A 14,936-nucleotide genomic window follows, 5' to 3' on the forward strand; every position below is an offset into this window, starting at 1 on the left:
AGGGTCTGCAGCCTCGCGGAGGACTGGTCCGTTCGGCGCGGCCCCTTCGAAAAGGGCACGTGCTCGCGCTCGCCGCCCCGCGCTACTTTTCGGCAACGGCGCGCTCAACAACGGACCGTCGTTGGCGAGGAAAGGGCGCTTCTCGCCGTGTGTACTACGCATACGTACGCGCGCTCGCGCGCGCGGCCGCCGCGCGCACTTCATTGTCCGCCGACCGAGCGAGCGACCGGACGGAAGGCTCGTCGCCTCCGCGGACCCGCCGCCGTCTCTGTGCCAATCGCCGTCGCGCTATTACGGCGCCGGCCTCAGCGATCCGATCGTTCGCCGTGGGAAAGCGTCGCCGTCGCTCTCCCTTTTCCGCACTGCGCGACGCGGGGAGTGTCGTGCTTGCTGTTGTCCTCGCTACCCGGGTGCTGTCTCGTGTGCGTGTGTAGCGTGTGGCCGGTGTCGCCTCGACTTGTGTGGGTCGGTGGCTGGCTGCGCGGGCAACTTCGCCGCTGTCGCAGTCGTGTCCGCGTGTGTGTTTATGCGTGAGCGTGCGCGGTTGTGCTGCACCCGTGAGCGTCTCCTCGACAAGCCGGCGAAACGTGCTTCGGGCCGCTGTCTTCGTTGTCGCGGTTCTCGTGTCCATGTGCGTCGCTGCTCCCCGCCTGTTCCCTTCGGTGTTCGTCGTGCGTCGTCGCCGTCGGCTCCCGTCTTTGCGTGCCTACTCCGCGCGCCGATCGATGTCCCTGGACGGAACGAGTTCGCCGCTTCCCGGAGGATAGAGCGGAAGGCGCGGCAAGGAAGGTGCTCGCGTTATAGAGCTGACAAGTGAAAGCGGAGGAACTTCGAGCTGCAGTTGTGGTCGTTGGGTCGTGTGACTGCGACTTTGAATCGCTCGCTGAGAGTCTTGGTGGCCGTCCCTCTCACGGTTCGAGCCCGCAGTCTGTGGATCCTCATCACCCGAACGATAAAGAAGGAGGAGTGGACAACAGATTCTGGGAAGTGCTCGAGCGTGGATACGATCACTCCGTGAAGAAGCCGTCAAAAGAAGCGCGCCAAATCCGTGGGCGGGGATGTAGTCGCCGCCTTTTCCACTTTCCGCCGTGCGACGCAGTCACGTGACCGCAGTCGCCGCCGCTCCGAAGTCGTCGTCGTCGTCATTATCGACAGTGTTCCCCCTCTCGGGTCGCGTGCTCGGACTCCCGTGGAGGAATTTTGCGAGCTGCGTACCGTCCGGCGCCCTCTTCTGCGACCCCGCGGCCAACGGCTGCGCGCTCCCATCTTGCAGAGAAAGAGAAGCTGATAACGAACGGCATGGGACCCGGCTGCGATGAGACTTGGCGGGCGCTTCTTCGGCTGCCGCGAGTTTACCGGGAGTGAATCGTCGTTTGTCGCATAGCGCGGAGTGGCAGTGGTGCTTGTTTTGGTTGTTGCGGTGCGCCGAACCAGCAGCAGCCTCGCATGGTGCGTTGCACGAGTCGCGGCCCGTGTGACGGCGCCGCGGCGCAGGTCCCGGGTTCGACCCACGGCGGCGGACGCTGCGCCGTGCCGTCCACGTCCGTCGCTCGGAGGGCGGGAAAGGCAGTGAGTTGCTTGCTTTCCTGTTTTTTTTTTTTTTTTAGTGTCTCCGCGGATGACATCTAGAGTCATTACCGGTTCGCGTTGACGATTTTTCTCAGAAGTACTCTTGCAACTTTTTTCTTCTTTTGCATAGGCCGGGGGATAGTCTCCGGGGCGAGATATGGGTATCGTGTGTGGTGCCCCCGGTTGTGAAAGCAGAAAACAAAAAGATAGGAAACAAAGGGGTGTGCGGCCCGCCTAGAATACGCACCTCTGACAGCAAGTATGTGGACTTGAGTAGAGTTGAGTTGAGTTTAATGGCGCATAAGCGACTAAGGCTATCATGCGCCAAGCTCAGGGTATGAAAATTGTTTTATATAGATGTTATATAAAAGTCTATAAATGAACGGCGTTGTAAAGGGCCTAAAAAGTTAATTCATGCAACCTAGTAAAAATATAAGACAAAATTTGAAAAGTGACTTATGGTAAAAGCTTTAAAGAGGGTCGCCAACCTCGGCAGCCATCCCCGGCAACCTCGGCAGAGCGCCCGAGCGTTGCTTCTTAGCGAAGGAAGAGAAATTTTAAATAAACTTGGCACTGAGTTTTACGGACTGTGCTTTGCTGTCTTCTTGCGAAACCATGCGCGTAGACATAAAAGCGATCAAAGGCGGTAACATCGTTTTGCCTGCTCACGTCTGTACGTCATCGTGCTGGAGAACCGCAACAAGGAGGCCGTACTCTAAGAGGGTTATCGCGAATCAGCAGAAACGCGTCACTCTGAGCGTTACTTGCAAAGCACAATTCATGTACGAGATGATCAGCTTTGCCGTAGAGTTCAGCGCTTTGGTTCACGTACAGGGTCCTCCACACTTAAAGTGAACTCGCGAGCTTGCGGTGGTTGCATGCGATCTTCGAAGCGTGCATCCGACACGGAGGCGGTGCTTCGCATATTCCGCCACTTCGCATCGGTGTGCAGCAGCGAGGGAACGCACTGGCGCTCCAAAGAGCTTGGCCGCGCGCTCGCGTGTTCACCGTAAGTGTGGAGGACCCTGTACACATGTGCGTCGCAAAAGGCTTCTCTGCTCTCGCTTTAACCTATAGCTACCGACAGGTTCGTTTAGTCTGCGACATCGTGACACAGGCTGACATTGGTCAGTTTTCTCCTTAGTGCCAGTCTCACGTAGCCTCTTTGCCTTTCTGCCGGGACGTGAAGATGTCACCCGTGTACGGACAAATAGAGCAATCAAGCAATGAGGGCACACATGGCTTATCGACACTGGCGACTGGTATACGGTCAGCTAGCTCGGCTCAGCTAGCTCGGCGCTTATCCTGTTTCTTCACGTTACTTTTTTTGTCCTCGTTGCGCCTTTCTGTTTCAAACAGTGTTGCGCGTGATGAAACTATAGCGCTCGTTCGAGTCGATTTCGGATACGCGCTCTGCACACTTCGTCGTCGACGTCATGCGGCGGCGCGCGCCTCTTTTCTCGGGCGGCGCTAAATTTTTCCACTGACTTGCGGCGCTTAGCCCGACGCGTTTGGAAACGTTGCGGAATCTGGGATAAGTGGCGAGCGGTATAGTAGCGTAAGTTTCGCACGTTGTATTCCGGGGCTATAGGCTGGGCCTTGGTAGTGCATGTAGTGCCGCTGTTATTACTCCGCGTCTAACCCGGATCGCCTCAGTGCTCTACTACTCCCGCCTGGCCCGTATATGCGCGCACAAGAGACGCATTGTAGCGCGCGGCTCGAAGTTACCGAACGCGAATCGTTCTGCGTTGCAGTTTCTTTTTTTTTTTTCTTCGGTGTAACTGGGGTATTTGGACGAATCTGTGCGTCGGTGGCGGCGCGAGTCGATCACTCGGTCTGCTGCGAATCGGCCGGTACGCACTGCTGAGCGATGACCCGTTTCGGGCGCGTATACTTGGGCTGCGGCCCTCAACAAAGGATCCCCCCCCCCCCCCCCTCCCTCCTGAGAAGGTGTCTGTGTGCATGCCTCCGCAAAACTTTTGCCACCGAATGGGTCCCGGGCCTTCCAAAAAGGTGCGCGTTATGTTGCGCGGGGTGTGTCGACCTGCGTCCGCTTTTTTTTGGCCGTCCTCCAGCAGCAGCGCGTCCTGATATTCTTCTTCACTCGGTTCTCGATCTCCTCGCATCGGAGGGCGCTCATTCATGGAGTGTGTTCGCGAGTGTATGGAGCTCGGCACGTTGTGTGGGTATATACATTGCAGAGGTATAGGGGTCGTACACGTCGCCCGACACACCGCGAACGCCTGAAACTGTATTCGCTGGTTTTGTGCCTCTTATAGGTCGTAGCCTATACAGCTGTCTTATGGATGAACCGAGGAAAACCGTACTATGGGCTGCAAAGCAGAACCGCAGATTGAGTACCTTTCAGTTGCTGACGAGGGGCTGATGCACTCGTATACAGGCAGCTCTGCTCGCTAAAAACGCGTTTGTGTCGTTTGTGCCTGCTTTTTCGTGTTCCGCGGGGCGCAGTGTGTCTCACGCCACTGGCACGAGATACTAGTGAGCCTTAGAAGGCGCGTATCGAGAGGAATATCGCCGCTCGTCGCTATCGTAGCTGTTGCGGTATAAACGCAGGCCGATCGTTTTCACCCGAACCTAGTCGCGCGTGTTGATTTGGTCCGCCGTCCTTAGACACCTATAATGTATCGTAGCCAATCGGGTGTTTCGTTCGTTGGTGGCATGTCTGTGCATCGATCCCGCGCATACAGCAGTTATAAGTTGTATACTCGTGAGAAAAAAAAAAAAAAGCTGCCCATATACTCTGCTACGCGGAATAAAATCGCCACTTTTTAGTTCGGTGTCAATATCTTGTCGTTCTTCTCATTATTTGTAAATGCGCAGCGCAAGTTACCAAGGACAAAACAATTTACGAGGCGCACTCAAGTCTCCTAAAATCGTCATTCTTTTTGTACCGTGTTGTAGCACCTTTATTTATTTTATTTTTTTCATCTAAGGAAGCATGCACCAACCCGGCCGGCTTGTTAGCCTAATAGCAGAATAAGCCATACTGCGCACGCATTCCTGAAGCTGTGCAAACACGTACTATACCTAACCTGTTGCCGGATATAGCGCTGTAGGTTCTCGGACAGCGCGCCTCCCGAATCGTGTGCGTGTTGGTGTGTGTGGGTATGTGTGCATGTTCCCACTAGGAGCTGCTCTCTCTCTCTCTCTCTCAGAGGCGTAGTAAAAGCCGCCGCCGCTGCTTCTCCGAGTGACGATGCCGCGATGGTAATGAAGTGGCGCTTACTCGCGCTGCGTTCGCGCGCCCCGCGGCGACTGGCGCGTCGCTCGTTAGAGGCTTCGGTGCATCGGTTCGTGCCCCGTCTGAGCCGGTCACCGCCTGGGGCGCCCCCCCTTCTTCGACTGATGGCGATGGCAGTCCGTGCGCGGCTTGACCGGGAGGGGCACCTTGTTGTTCAGGAAGTGGGCCGCTACCAGCGCAGATTCCGCCGCAGTCTCTCCGTCCGAGGGGGCGGCGCCCAACGCTTCTGTGGCCGCCGCCGCCGCGGGAGCGCAGTTTTTATTAATCGAGTGGCCGCGCACGCCCATCGCGCTGCCTGCTGCTGCTGTCCGGGTGCCCCCCCCCCCCCCCCCCCCCCCCCCCTGCTGCGCCCGCGCTCAGCTGCTTCCCTCCTTATTAGTTCCGTGCAGTGGGACGTTGTGGCGGGTTTATTGCGCCCGAACTTGCGCCGGAAGCAGGTTTTTCCCGCTGCAGTTTGTCTCCACGTTAGAGCCGTTTCGTGCCGTGGAAGCTGGTAACGGAAGTGGAAGGGGGCGCAGTTAGTTCTGTACTACGAGCATAGTTTAGTTTTGCGTCCTTGGAGAAGGTACGCGCAGTTTTACGTCTCTGGGGCAGTTGCGTTTTCTTCGATGTGTCATTTACTTCGGTATATACGATCTCTCCGGAAATGTCGAGCCGTAAACGTCGACTCAAACCCCCGCGCCGGTTCTTCGGGTACTTTTCGTTTGGCAGATGTATGCGGGGGTCGTCCCGTGGTACGATTTTGTCTCGAAATATCAGCTAATTCCTGCCCACTAAAAGTCCCTCTTGTAGTACACCTTCGTAAGCCGAGGGCAACGTTGCCGGTAGCGGGAGATGCTGTACATATGAAACGCCCGTAGCGGCCAGCCGTTAGCAATGTTGGAGCACCAGTGCTCGCTCTGTTTTGACGAGAACTGCTTGGCTTTCTCGTTACTGCCGAGCAGGTGCATGCCTTTTGCTGCTACGCTCACTGCACGCAAGTGTACCTGCCCGTAGCCTAGGTGTCGGTGCGTGTTCGGTAGTCGAGCCCCTGCCTAATTGCTCGCCCCGCGCGTCACGTCACCCCTGGTGTCAAGGATGGCCCCTACCTTCGAGCAAGTGCGTGCCTTGTGTGTGTATATTCGTGTGGTGGTGGTGCTCCTTCTGAGGTGGCGCAACCCGGCCCTGCGACCGTGCTTTTAAAGGGATGCGGCTTTATTTTTTTTGTGTGTGTGTTTTTATATTTTTTCTCTCCTACCTAATGGAGCTCGCCCGAGCGTGGCCGATCGGAGCGCGTGATCATCTCTCGGGCTGTCTCCCGTACTTCGTCGTCGTTCGAGCTTAGCCGCTTGCTGCATGCGCTTGCGCGTGTTTCGAGATTAATTGCGTCTCGCGCGCTTTCTGACCGCGCCTGCGCGCTCGCGACGTTGCGTCAACGCTGCAGCCCGTCCTCGCGCAGGCGTCGTTATTCGCGCCGACCCTTTCTGGGAATTTGGTCGTTTGCGAAACGCGGCGCGCGCACTATCTCGCGGACTTGCGAGATCCGCCGCAGTGGCGCTGTGGCATATGGCGTTCTGTATACTGCCGAGCGCCAGTGTGAGTTGCATGGGTTCGCGCCTTCAGTCCCCGCGGCCTCTTCGGCCGCTTTTCGAAAGTGAGGGCGAAATGCAGGAACGCATTCGAAGGTGACCTTCGCACAGAGGACTGTGCGAAGTGGCAAAGTTTCGTTTTTGAAAGAACGAGAAACAGAGCCTCTCACCTTGTGATGTTCATTTGTCTTTGCGCCCAGCAGCGTTCCTCTTTTGAGGCGTGCAATTATCAGCGTTTAATTGCGTCTAAGTGGCGCATAGGAGGGAAAACTGGTCTCGGTGAGACGATCATCATCATCATCGTTCTGACTACGCCCACTGCGGCACACGGGCTTCTTCCACATCGCTCCAGTTAACCCTGTTCGCTACCTACTGCGGCCCCCTTATCCCCGCACACTTCCTATTCTCCGAAAATGAACCAAGAACGTTCTGCTAAAGTATATTCCTATAATCTCATCCGCCTGCCTGTGACCCTCTGACGCCCCCTGCTGCGCTTGCCCTCACTCGTTTGGAATTCAACTCCGTTAGGTTAAGGGACCAGCCGTAATCTTGCCTTCTCGTCCCCAGCGGGAAAAACCTCTGAAGGGTAACGGTTGTCGTGTAAACATAAGCGCTATATATGGTCGTGAGACTTCGAAATTGTGTGGAAGCCCTTGGACTCGCTCCACGAAGAGAAAAAAAGAAACAAAAAAAAAAACGCTTGAGATCACTGCGGTGTCCCGCATTGGGAGAATGCGCGAGCAATGATGCCTCCTTCACAGTCGTCGCCTCTCTTTGTTTCGCTCTCGACTGCTTGCCTCTCCTTCTGCCTCTTTGGCTCTCTCTTTTGACTGTTTGCCTCTCTTTTTACTTCTTCAATTTTGAAGTCGTTTTCACGTCCTCGCACTATATCGACGTCCGATACCACTCTGACGTATGACATTTTTTGGCTCCAATTAACTAATTACTCTACATCGACCAAATTTTGACGTGCGTCATCCTCACATCGTCCTCTACCAGGCACAATCATTCTTTTTCGCTTAACTCTCGCACGAACAGCGAAATCGCTGCTGACACGTTTTGCGGACACGAAATCGTCGACAAGGCCAAGTAATGCTTCCGCTTTAATAGACGAGTTTATTGTTGTTTTATGTATTCCTTATAAAAATGGTCTGTAGACAGTCTATAGACTTCTTATTGACTCTATTGACTTCCTATAGATATTTCTCTTTGTCTATTCATAGTCTATAGACTGTCTATAGCATTTGTATTGCCTATAGACTTCTCTAGGATTTGTCTATAGACTTTATAAACAGATGTCTATAGACACTCTATAGACTTTCTAAAACTTTTTTGTAAAGGATATGTCCCTCCAAGGCTTTCGTGTGTATGCAACTCGTTTGAGATTCGCACAACTGACGGCTATGCCCTGTCCGATCACGAGGTGGGCTGTAGAGAGCAGAGTTTTGCAAAGCTCCTTTGCAGCTGCGCTGCTGGCCGTCGTTTCACGATTTTGAAGTTGGCTCCTGTGGACCCCTTTTATAACTAGTTAAGTTGGCTTCCCCACGTTGCTTTAATCGTTGCTTCGCACAGTTCATGCTGGTGACGAGGGCCAAGTCAGCAGTAGATGCCAACAGGATTCTGGAATAGAAAAGACCAATCACTGAAGCTCCAAATCTCTCTCTCCCACCCCCTACTACTACTACTACTACTACTACTAGTAGTCATCAGTAAACCGAGGATAAAGAGGGGGGAAATATTCCATTACATAAAACACGCGAACTGCGGCTATGATCTTCTGTTCTAAAAATTTCCTGCTCCGCCATTAGTAGAGGGCATGCAGTATTGAGGTCAAGCCGACTTGACATTCATTAAAGGGCCAGGCCCATTTGAGACTTCGCCCTTAAATGCCCTTGGTGACGCTTCTTGGACTATATTTATTTGAGTCTGGCGTCTGTGTTTTACTTTCCTTTCCTCCTTTCGCGTGCCTATAAAAGGCGGTTAGTAATGTTTTCTCGTTTCACCGACGTAAAAAAAAAGGAAAGAAAAAAAGGGTACGCGGGCTTGGGTTATCTACCCCGCGAAGGCACATCCTGATTATGTGCGGGGCTGCGCGGAGCCGTTGAGGCTTAGCTGTAGTACTTTTATTGCCGCAATTGCCCACCCTTGCCATCCAGTGTCGAGGCCTTAACCGTCTTTTCGCCGCCCCGTTCGTGAACAGCATATACTATGTGCCTGTAGCAGGGGTATGAGCTCTAAAGATAAGGAGTATGGCAGGCAGCTCGTGAAGTGAACGCCCAACGGTTTTTGTTTTTCTTTTTCTAGTCCGTGACAGTCGGTTCGAAAGGCCGCGGCCGCAACGAAACGATGTCGCCGTCGAGTTGTTTACCCCAGTATTCAACAGCTTCTCTCGCTCGCTGGTCGACTGAATTCCACTCGCGTCTCTTCGCTTCAGTTTTCTTGGCATCTTGAAGGCTCGCTGGATATGCGTGCGTTTACTCCCGATACGCGTCCGGCCTTGAGTTGCCGCGCATCCGTTGTTCGCGCCGTGTGTGTCAAAGACCGGGAACGTTGGCGTGTCGTTTCGTGTCGTTGTTGACTTCGCGGCAACCGCTCCAGAGCTGCCTGATGTCTAGAGGACCTAAGCAACAGCCATCTCTGAGAGAGAGAGAGAGACTACTTTATTTGCTCGAGCTAAATACGACGTCTGCTTAGACGCCGTCGATGGGAGTGGTTCCCTCTTCACGGGACCCATATGCATCCCTGGCCGCCTGGCCCCTGGAGATCAGGACGAGCTGGTCTTCCGCGGCGGGGCTGGTTAGCAAGGTCTCCCATCGCTCGGTAAGGGAGGATGAGGGATGGGGTGGGGTAGTGGGGCAGGTAAGAGGTGGGGGGGATTTCGTCGATGAAGCTGCATACTCCAATGACATGTTGGAGCGTGCCTAACTCAGTCTTGCAGAAATCACATTCCTTCTGGTACCTTTCCGGGTACATCTTGTGTTGAAGGTAAGGGTGCGGGAAGGATCCTGCCTGTATCTGCCTGTAGATCGCTTGCTGTTCTCTGGTAAGCGATTTGTGAGGATCGGGGTAACGTCGCCTCTCCGTCTTGTAATAGTTCGTAATTTCCTTATAACTAATAATGGACTGTGGCTCTGAACTGGCCTCATCAGGAGCGTGCGAGTGGAAAAGTAGCCGGAAAGCACTTTCCCGCGTGGTTGTGGGTTCTCCGCTCTGTGTAGAAGTGCATTACTTGGCTCGGGTGCTCATGACAACGCATTGCAGTGATTGGGCCAGTTGATGTGCTGCTCCCCTCGCAAGGTGTTTGCAGCCCCTTTATAAAGCGCCAGTTGTAGCCGGATCCCCCGAGATCTCGCCGTCGTCGTGCGCGTGGAATGACGTCATATAACCGGGTAACATGACCCAATCTCATTGGTAATGAGGCTGGTTGTCACGTGACCCTTTAAACTCTATGCGCGTGACCCTTATAACAGCTGACGCTGACACTCGTGTGAGAGCACGTGTGTGGTGGTGTGATAACGGAGGTCGACATGGTATAGTGAGCCCTTTTGTGGAGAGGGGCCAAAGCACTCTCACTGGAGAGCATTAGCGCAGCGGAGATGTATACCGTATACGTATACGGGATCAACGTATGCCTGCTCCGCCCGCGCAGTGACAGGTGCGCCCCCTACGTTCCTCCACATAGCGCGGCAGACATGCGTTCTTAAAGAAAAAAAAAAAAAACCAGCGGAAGGACGCAGCTCTCTACCCTGCTGAGGCATGCGTTGATCGAGTGAAACAAAAAAATTGGCGGGGTCTTAGCTTTGGTTAAGCCTGGTAGGTTGCGAAAGCAAAAGCGCAGCGCCTCCAACTGAAGGAACGCAGTGCGCCGCGTATACAGGTCACGCGTGGCTACCGGCCGCCGCTGCGCGACGACTGAAAGCGTCTTCCGTAATTTTTTTATGTTTTGTTTTTTATGTTGTTGCAACTGAGGGAAAGAAAACATAATCTACAGCTGGCATGACGCCACAGCGGCAGTAGCGCCACAGGTGCGCAGCGCGGCAAACACACACCGTAACTGCAGCCGGGCTCTCTGAACGAGCGAGTTGTTCGCCCATAATCTACAGCTGGTATGACGTCACAGCGGCAGTAGCGCCACAGGTGCGCGGCGCGGCGTAACTGCAGCCGGGCTATCTGAAGGAGCGAGTTGGTCGCCCATATTCACTCCGCTCAAGGTCAAACGTAACTGCGGCCGGGTCACGCGAAGGCTTGAAAGTGCGAGTAGTAAAGTATAGTATAGTAGTATAGTATAGTAAAATACCCTGCGCGTCCCTACTTTATATTTTGAAGACGGGAGCGCGTCCACCGCCGAAACAGAGACGCGGTAAAGCTGCGCAGCGAAGCAACCACTGACGAAACACGCGGTGCTGTGGAGTGCACGTTCTCTTCGCGGGTGAAAGCTGTTTCGGCCGTTGTAGTCGGAATCGCCGCCCGGTGCGTGAAAGTCCGTGGAGCGCTCATTACTTGCGCCACACACTCTCCCCCTCCCTCCCCCACTCCTCTTTTGGCGGGTGGCTAAATGCGGAGGACTCCATTTCACACCCGCGCCACCACTCATCAGCAATTCTATTGCGTCGACCTCTTCTCGTTGCGGGTCGCCTACAGCGCGGCCCGTTCGTCCGTCGATCGCAGTGGCACGCAGCCTTGCTGCCCAGTTGAAGAAGGCGGAGGAGGGGTTAATTGGCCTTGCACCTATCTGCCCCGACGGCTCGCTTTTCCCTAAACGCCGGCCGGCGTATAGTACATTGACGCCCATACACGCCGCCTCGGCACGTTTCTCCGCACAGGCGCGCACGCCCAAGTTTATAGACGCTAATAGCGGCAGCAACAGAACAGTGAACGTGCGGACCTTTTCTCTCTCTCTCTCTCTCTTTCCCCGGCTTTCCGAAACACCGCGCGTTTTCACTGCGCGCGCGATCGCGCGTGTCTGGAATATGCGACCGCTTTCTCTCTCTCCCCTCCCTACAATTTTTAACCCCCCCCCCCCCCCTCCCCCGCCGTCGTGCATCGTCGTTGGCGGGGAAAGTGGTTTTTGCTTACTGAATATGCAGCTGCTGTGTATACGCCACGTATGCGGCACTGGGACGATCGGATCTCAATATTCTCGCAATTATCGGGGGAGGAAGGAGGAAGCCGTGCGTATGTAGTCTTGGTTCGGCCGCCCCGCGGGTGCGCACGCAGTGAGGTGAATTGTGGCTTACATAAATTGAGCGCGCGCGAGACAGAAACCCGCGTGTTTCAGTTGCCATTTGCTTGCCGCTCGAAGCTATGTGACAGAAGGGCTGCGTGTACGCGTGAATGAATGGAACGCCGATGGAAAAAGAAAGTGCGTATTCGATTAAATGCTACCGTGGGAAGGCGACGTGGCGCCTAAATTAGTCTGAAAGTATAATACAGTGTACGGTAAGACATTCGCTCCTCGAGCAGTCGCGGAGTTTGTTACGGAGGCGTTTCTTCCGTTCTTGATTCGTCCGTTATTAAAATGGGAATGTAGGTGGCCGGAAATTGCGCCGTCAGGCGTTTTTCTTACTGTTTATTTTTTTTTTATTTGTACAGAGCGCATACGCCTTCCGACTGTTTTTCCGTGGCTATGTGAAAACGGCTCCTGCGCCGCTTGAAACGGACGCCGAGAAAGAGAGGCCTCTGTGAGGTTGGGATCATGCAAAGGGTTTCACGACGTACTCCCGGTGGCGTTTTGTGGTCGAGAGGCAGAGTTTGCTGTGGTTCCGGATCGCTACCAGTTTGCGTAACCTGTTTCTCCAGGCATTCGTTTGCGCCCGGCATGAACTGGTTTCTATCTCTCGCTTTGTTCTTGAACAAATCAAGATGAGCGGGCAGTAACCTGCCCTGGCAGGTTGATACAAAACGTTGAAAGCCGTTATTCGCCTTGGAAGTTTGGTTGGTGGCTTCCCGCTGGAGCCCGAAGTTAAGGGCTTTACTGAATGGGTAACTCGTGGTGCAATCTACACACAATGGTTCGTGCGTTTTTATGGCTTGCTGTGGTATGGTATGGTATGGTATGGTATGGTATGGTATGGTATGGTATGGTATGGTATGGTATGGTATGGTATGGTTTGGTTTATGGTGTTTAACGTCCCAAAGCAACTAAGGCTGAGAGACGCCGCAGTGGAGGGCTCCGGAAATTTCGACCACCTGGGGTTCTTTAACGTGCACTTACATCGCACAGTACACGGGATGTCAGTGCACGTTGAAGAACCCCAGGTGGTCGAAATTTCCGGAGCCCTCCACTACGGCGTCTCTCATAGCCTTAGTTGCTTTGGGACGTTAAACCCCATAAACCAAACCAAACCATACCATGGTATGGTATGGTACGGTACATGAGGTTTAACTTCCGGAAGCGACAATAGGTTATCAGGACGCCGTAAGGTGACTCCAGACTAACACGTTCTCTGCTTTATGCTTCGTGGGTTACCGGTTGGTCACGTAATGCATTGCTGCTGTGCGTCACATATACTGAGTGCCGCTATGGAACCGTGGTGCAACTCAGATTTTTCAAAGAGCCCGCGAAAAACAGACATGCCAAGTTGGTGTTGCGGTCTGTTTTCGGTTCCAAGAAGTTTGTCTTCGCTCCGGAGGCTCACTGGTGTGTAGCGCCGCGCCCTATAGAAAATCTGTGGCCCAATCGATGCGCCAAGACGCATGGGGATTAGGGCACCGAAAATCACTGCCGCAGTGAGCATGTTAATTTATACTACCTGGCGTCCTTTGCCGTTCTTTTTTGCACACGGCCGTTTTTGCATTTCGCCTCCATCGAAATACGGCCGTCGCGGTCGCGAACCTGCGCGACTTCGCGATCAGCAGCCGGACGTCAAAGCCACCGAGCAACCGCGGCAGGTGGTCCGAGCGTTTTGTGGTCCTTGTTAGAGGAGGGCCAAACGGACTGCTTATGTAGAAGGCCTGGTCGCAAAACATAGTCGTCAAGATGTGTCGCGGCTACCTCTTTGGTCGTCCGTTGCCGCCGGCTCGGCATATATAGCGGACGTCGGTGCGTAGCACCCCCCCCCCCCCCCCCCCCCCTCCCCTCCTTCAGTGCCGTCGGCGTTTAACCGGACTGGCGACGTACCGCGCTTTTTAGTCCGGCGACGTTGAGTGACGGCGAGGCGCCTTCCGAGCCTAGAAAAGGACGTCTTCTTTCTTTCCGTCCTCAGCACACTGACAGGGTATTGCAGGTCGAAGCGTTTCGTGCATATGTATATCGGCGCGGCCCTCGGTAAGTGCGCGGACGCGTTTGAACTGGAGTCCCGCTCTCCCTCATTCGCTGGCCCTCCCTCCCTTCTTTTCAGCGGCGGCGACGTCGTCGGCTCCGAGCTGCTAGAGCAGAAAGTATAAAGGAGGCTGTGGCTAGAGTGAACGGCGGCCGTTGTTTCCTAATGGGCGTCCCCAATTGTCGGCCCCTCGCTCGGCTGGCCGATAAGTTCGTGACGCCCTTGACGCCGCCGCGCTGTGCCGCCGGCGTGGTTTCGCACTGCGCTGCGCGCTTTTTGGACGCAAAGAACGCGACGTCTTTGTCACTTTGCGGGGTCCGTCCGCGTTGGCACGTGTTGAGTGTGCCTGCCTGCGCATACTATACGCGTGTCCTGCTTTGGTCGGGCATGTGTATGCGTCGAGTCCCGTGCGTCCTTAACGGGTCTCCGTCGAGTGTCTCTTGTCTCTCTATATCTCCTTGCTTCCTCAGCGAACGGACGGACCCAGATGAAGCCATTTGCGAGTCGACCTGCCTGTAGTCCTCTGTGGCCGCTCGTACTGTCCCTTGTCTGTGTACTGTTCGCTGGGTTTGCGTGTCTTCGGTTGCGGTGGTCGAGCGTGAGCAGCTTCTGTCATTGTGTTGCCTCTTCTGTTCTCCTTCGGGGCCTCCGCGGTGGCTCAGTGGTTATGGCGCTCGGCTGCTGAGCCGAAAGACGAGGCTTCGATCCCGACCGCGGCGGTCGCATTTCTATGGAGGCGAAATTCTAGAGGCCCGTGTACTGTGCGATGTCAGTGCACGTTAAAGAACCCCAGGTGGTCGAAATTTCCGGAGCCCTCCACTACGGATTCCCTCACTGTGGGACCAAACCAATCTCCTCCTTCGGAGGATCGGCAGTGCGGCCGTTCTTTTTCAGCGCGCTTTATTTGCGATACCGCGTAAAGGCAGCGTGCTTGTTGCTGTGTCGTAGCGCCTCCGGCGTTCGCGTCCACTTTTCCAGCTTTCGTTGTCTTCCTTACGGGAGGCTTGATTGTGGACGTAAATGGCGTTGTAGCGTATTCCCCCCCCCCCCCCCCCCTCATTTTTTTCCCGTTCTCTTTATTTGCCTTGCGTAACTATGCGCGCTCGCGTGTGTGAGCGTACGTTTACTTATGTCGTGCTTTCGCCGAAGCGTCGTGTCGGCGATCGGTTATGTTTCGCAACAGACAGTAATAGTATTTTGAAAAACCGTGAATAATTGGGCTCACCTGTCTTCAAACTATATATATATATATATATATATATATATATATATATA

General features: G+C 54.5%; 1 protein-coding gene across 1 annotated transcript in view; it reads left to right on the top strand.

Moving 5' to 3' along the window:
• Window positions 1-215: 215 nt before the first annotated feature.
• The window catches only part of klar (klarsicht), a 324,252-nt gene continuing 309,531 nt past the window's right edge, over window positions 216-14,936 (top strand). The window contains exon 1 of the mRNA XM_089557260.1: window positions 216-1,569. Within this exon, the coding sequence (XP_089413386.1) occupies window positions 1,447-1,569 (123 nt within the window). The 5' untranslated portion in view covers window positions 216-1,446. The remainder of the gene's footprint in view (window positions 1,570-14,936) is intronic.

This window comes from Amblyomma mixtum, chromosome 8, assembly GCF_055824585.1.
Source record: "Amblyomma mixtum isolate Tamu chromosome 8, ASM5582458v1, whole genome shotgun sequence".
Classification (NCBI taxonomy): Eukaryota; Metazoa; Arthropoda; class Arachnida; order Ixodida; family Ixodidae; genus Amblyomma; species Amblyomma mixtum.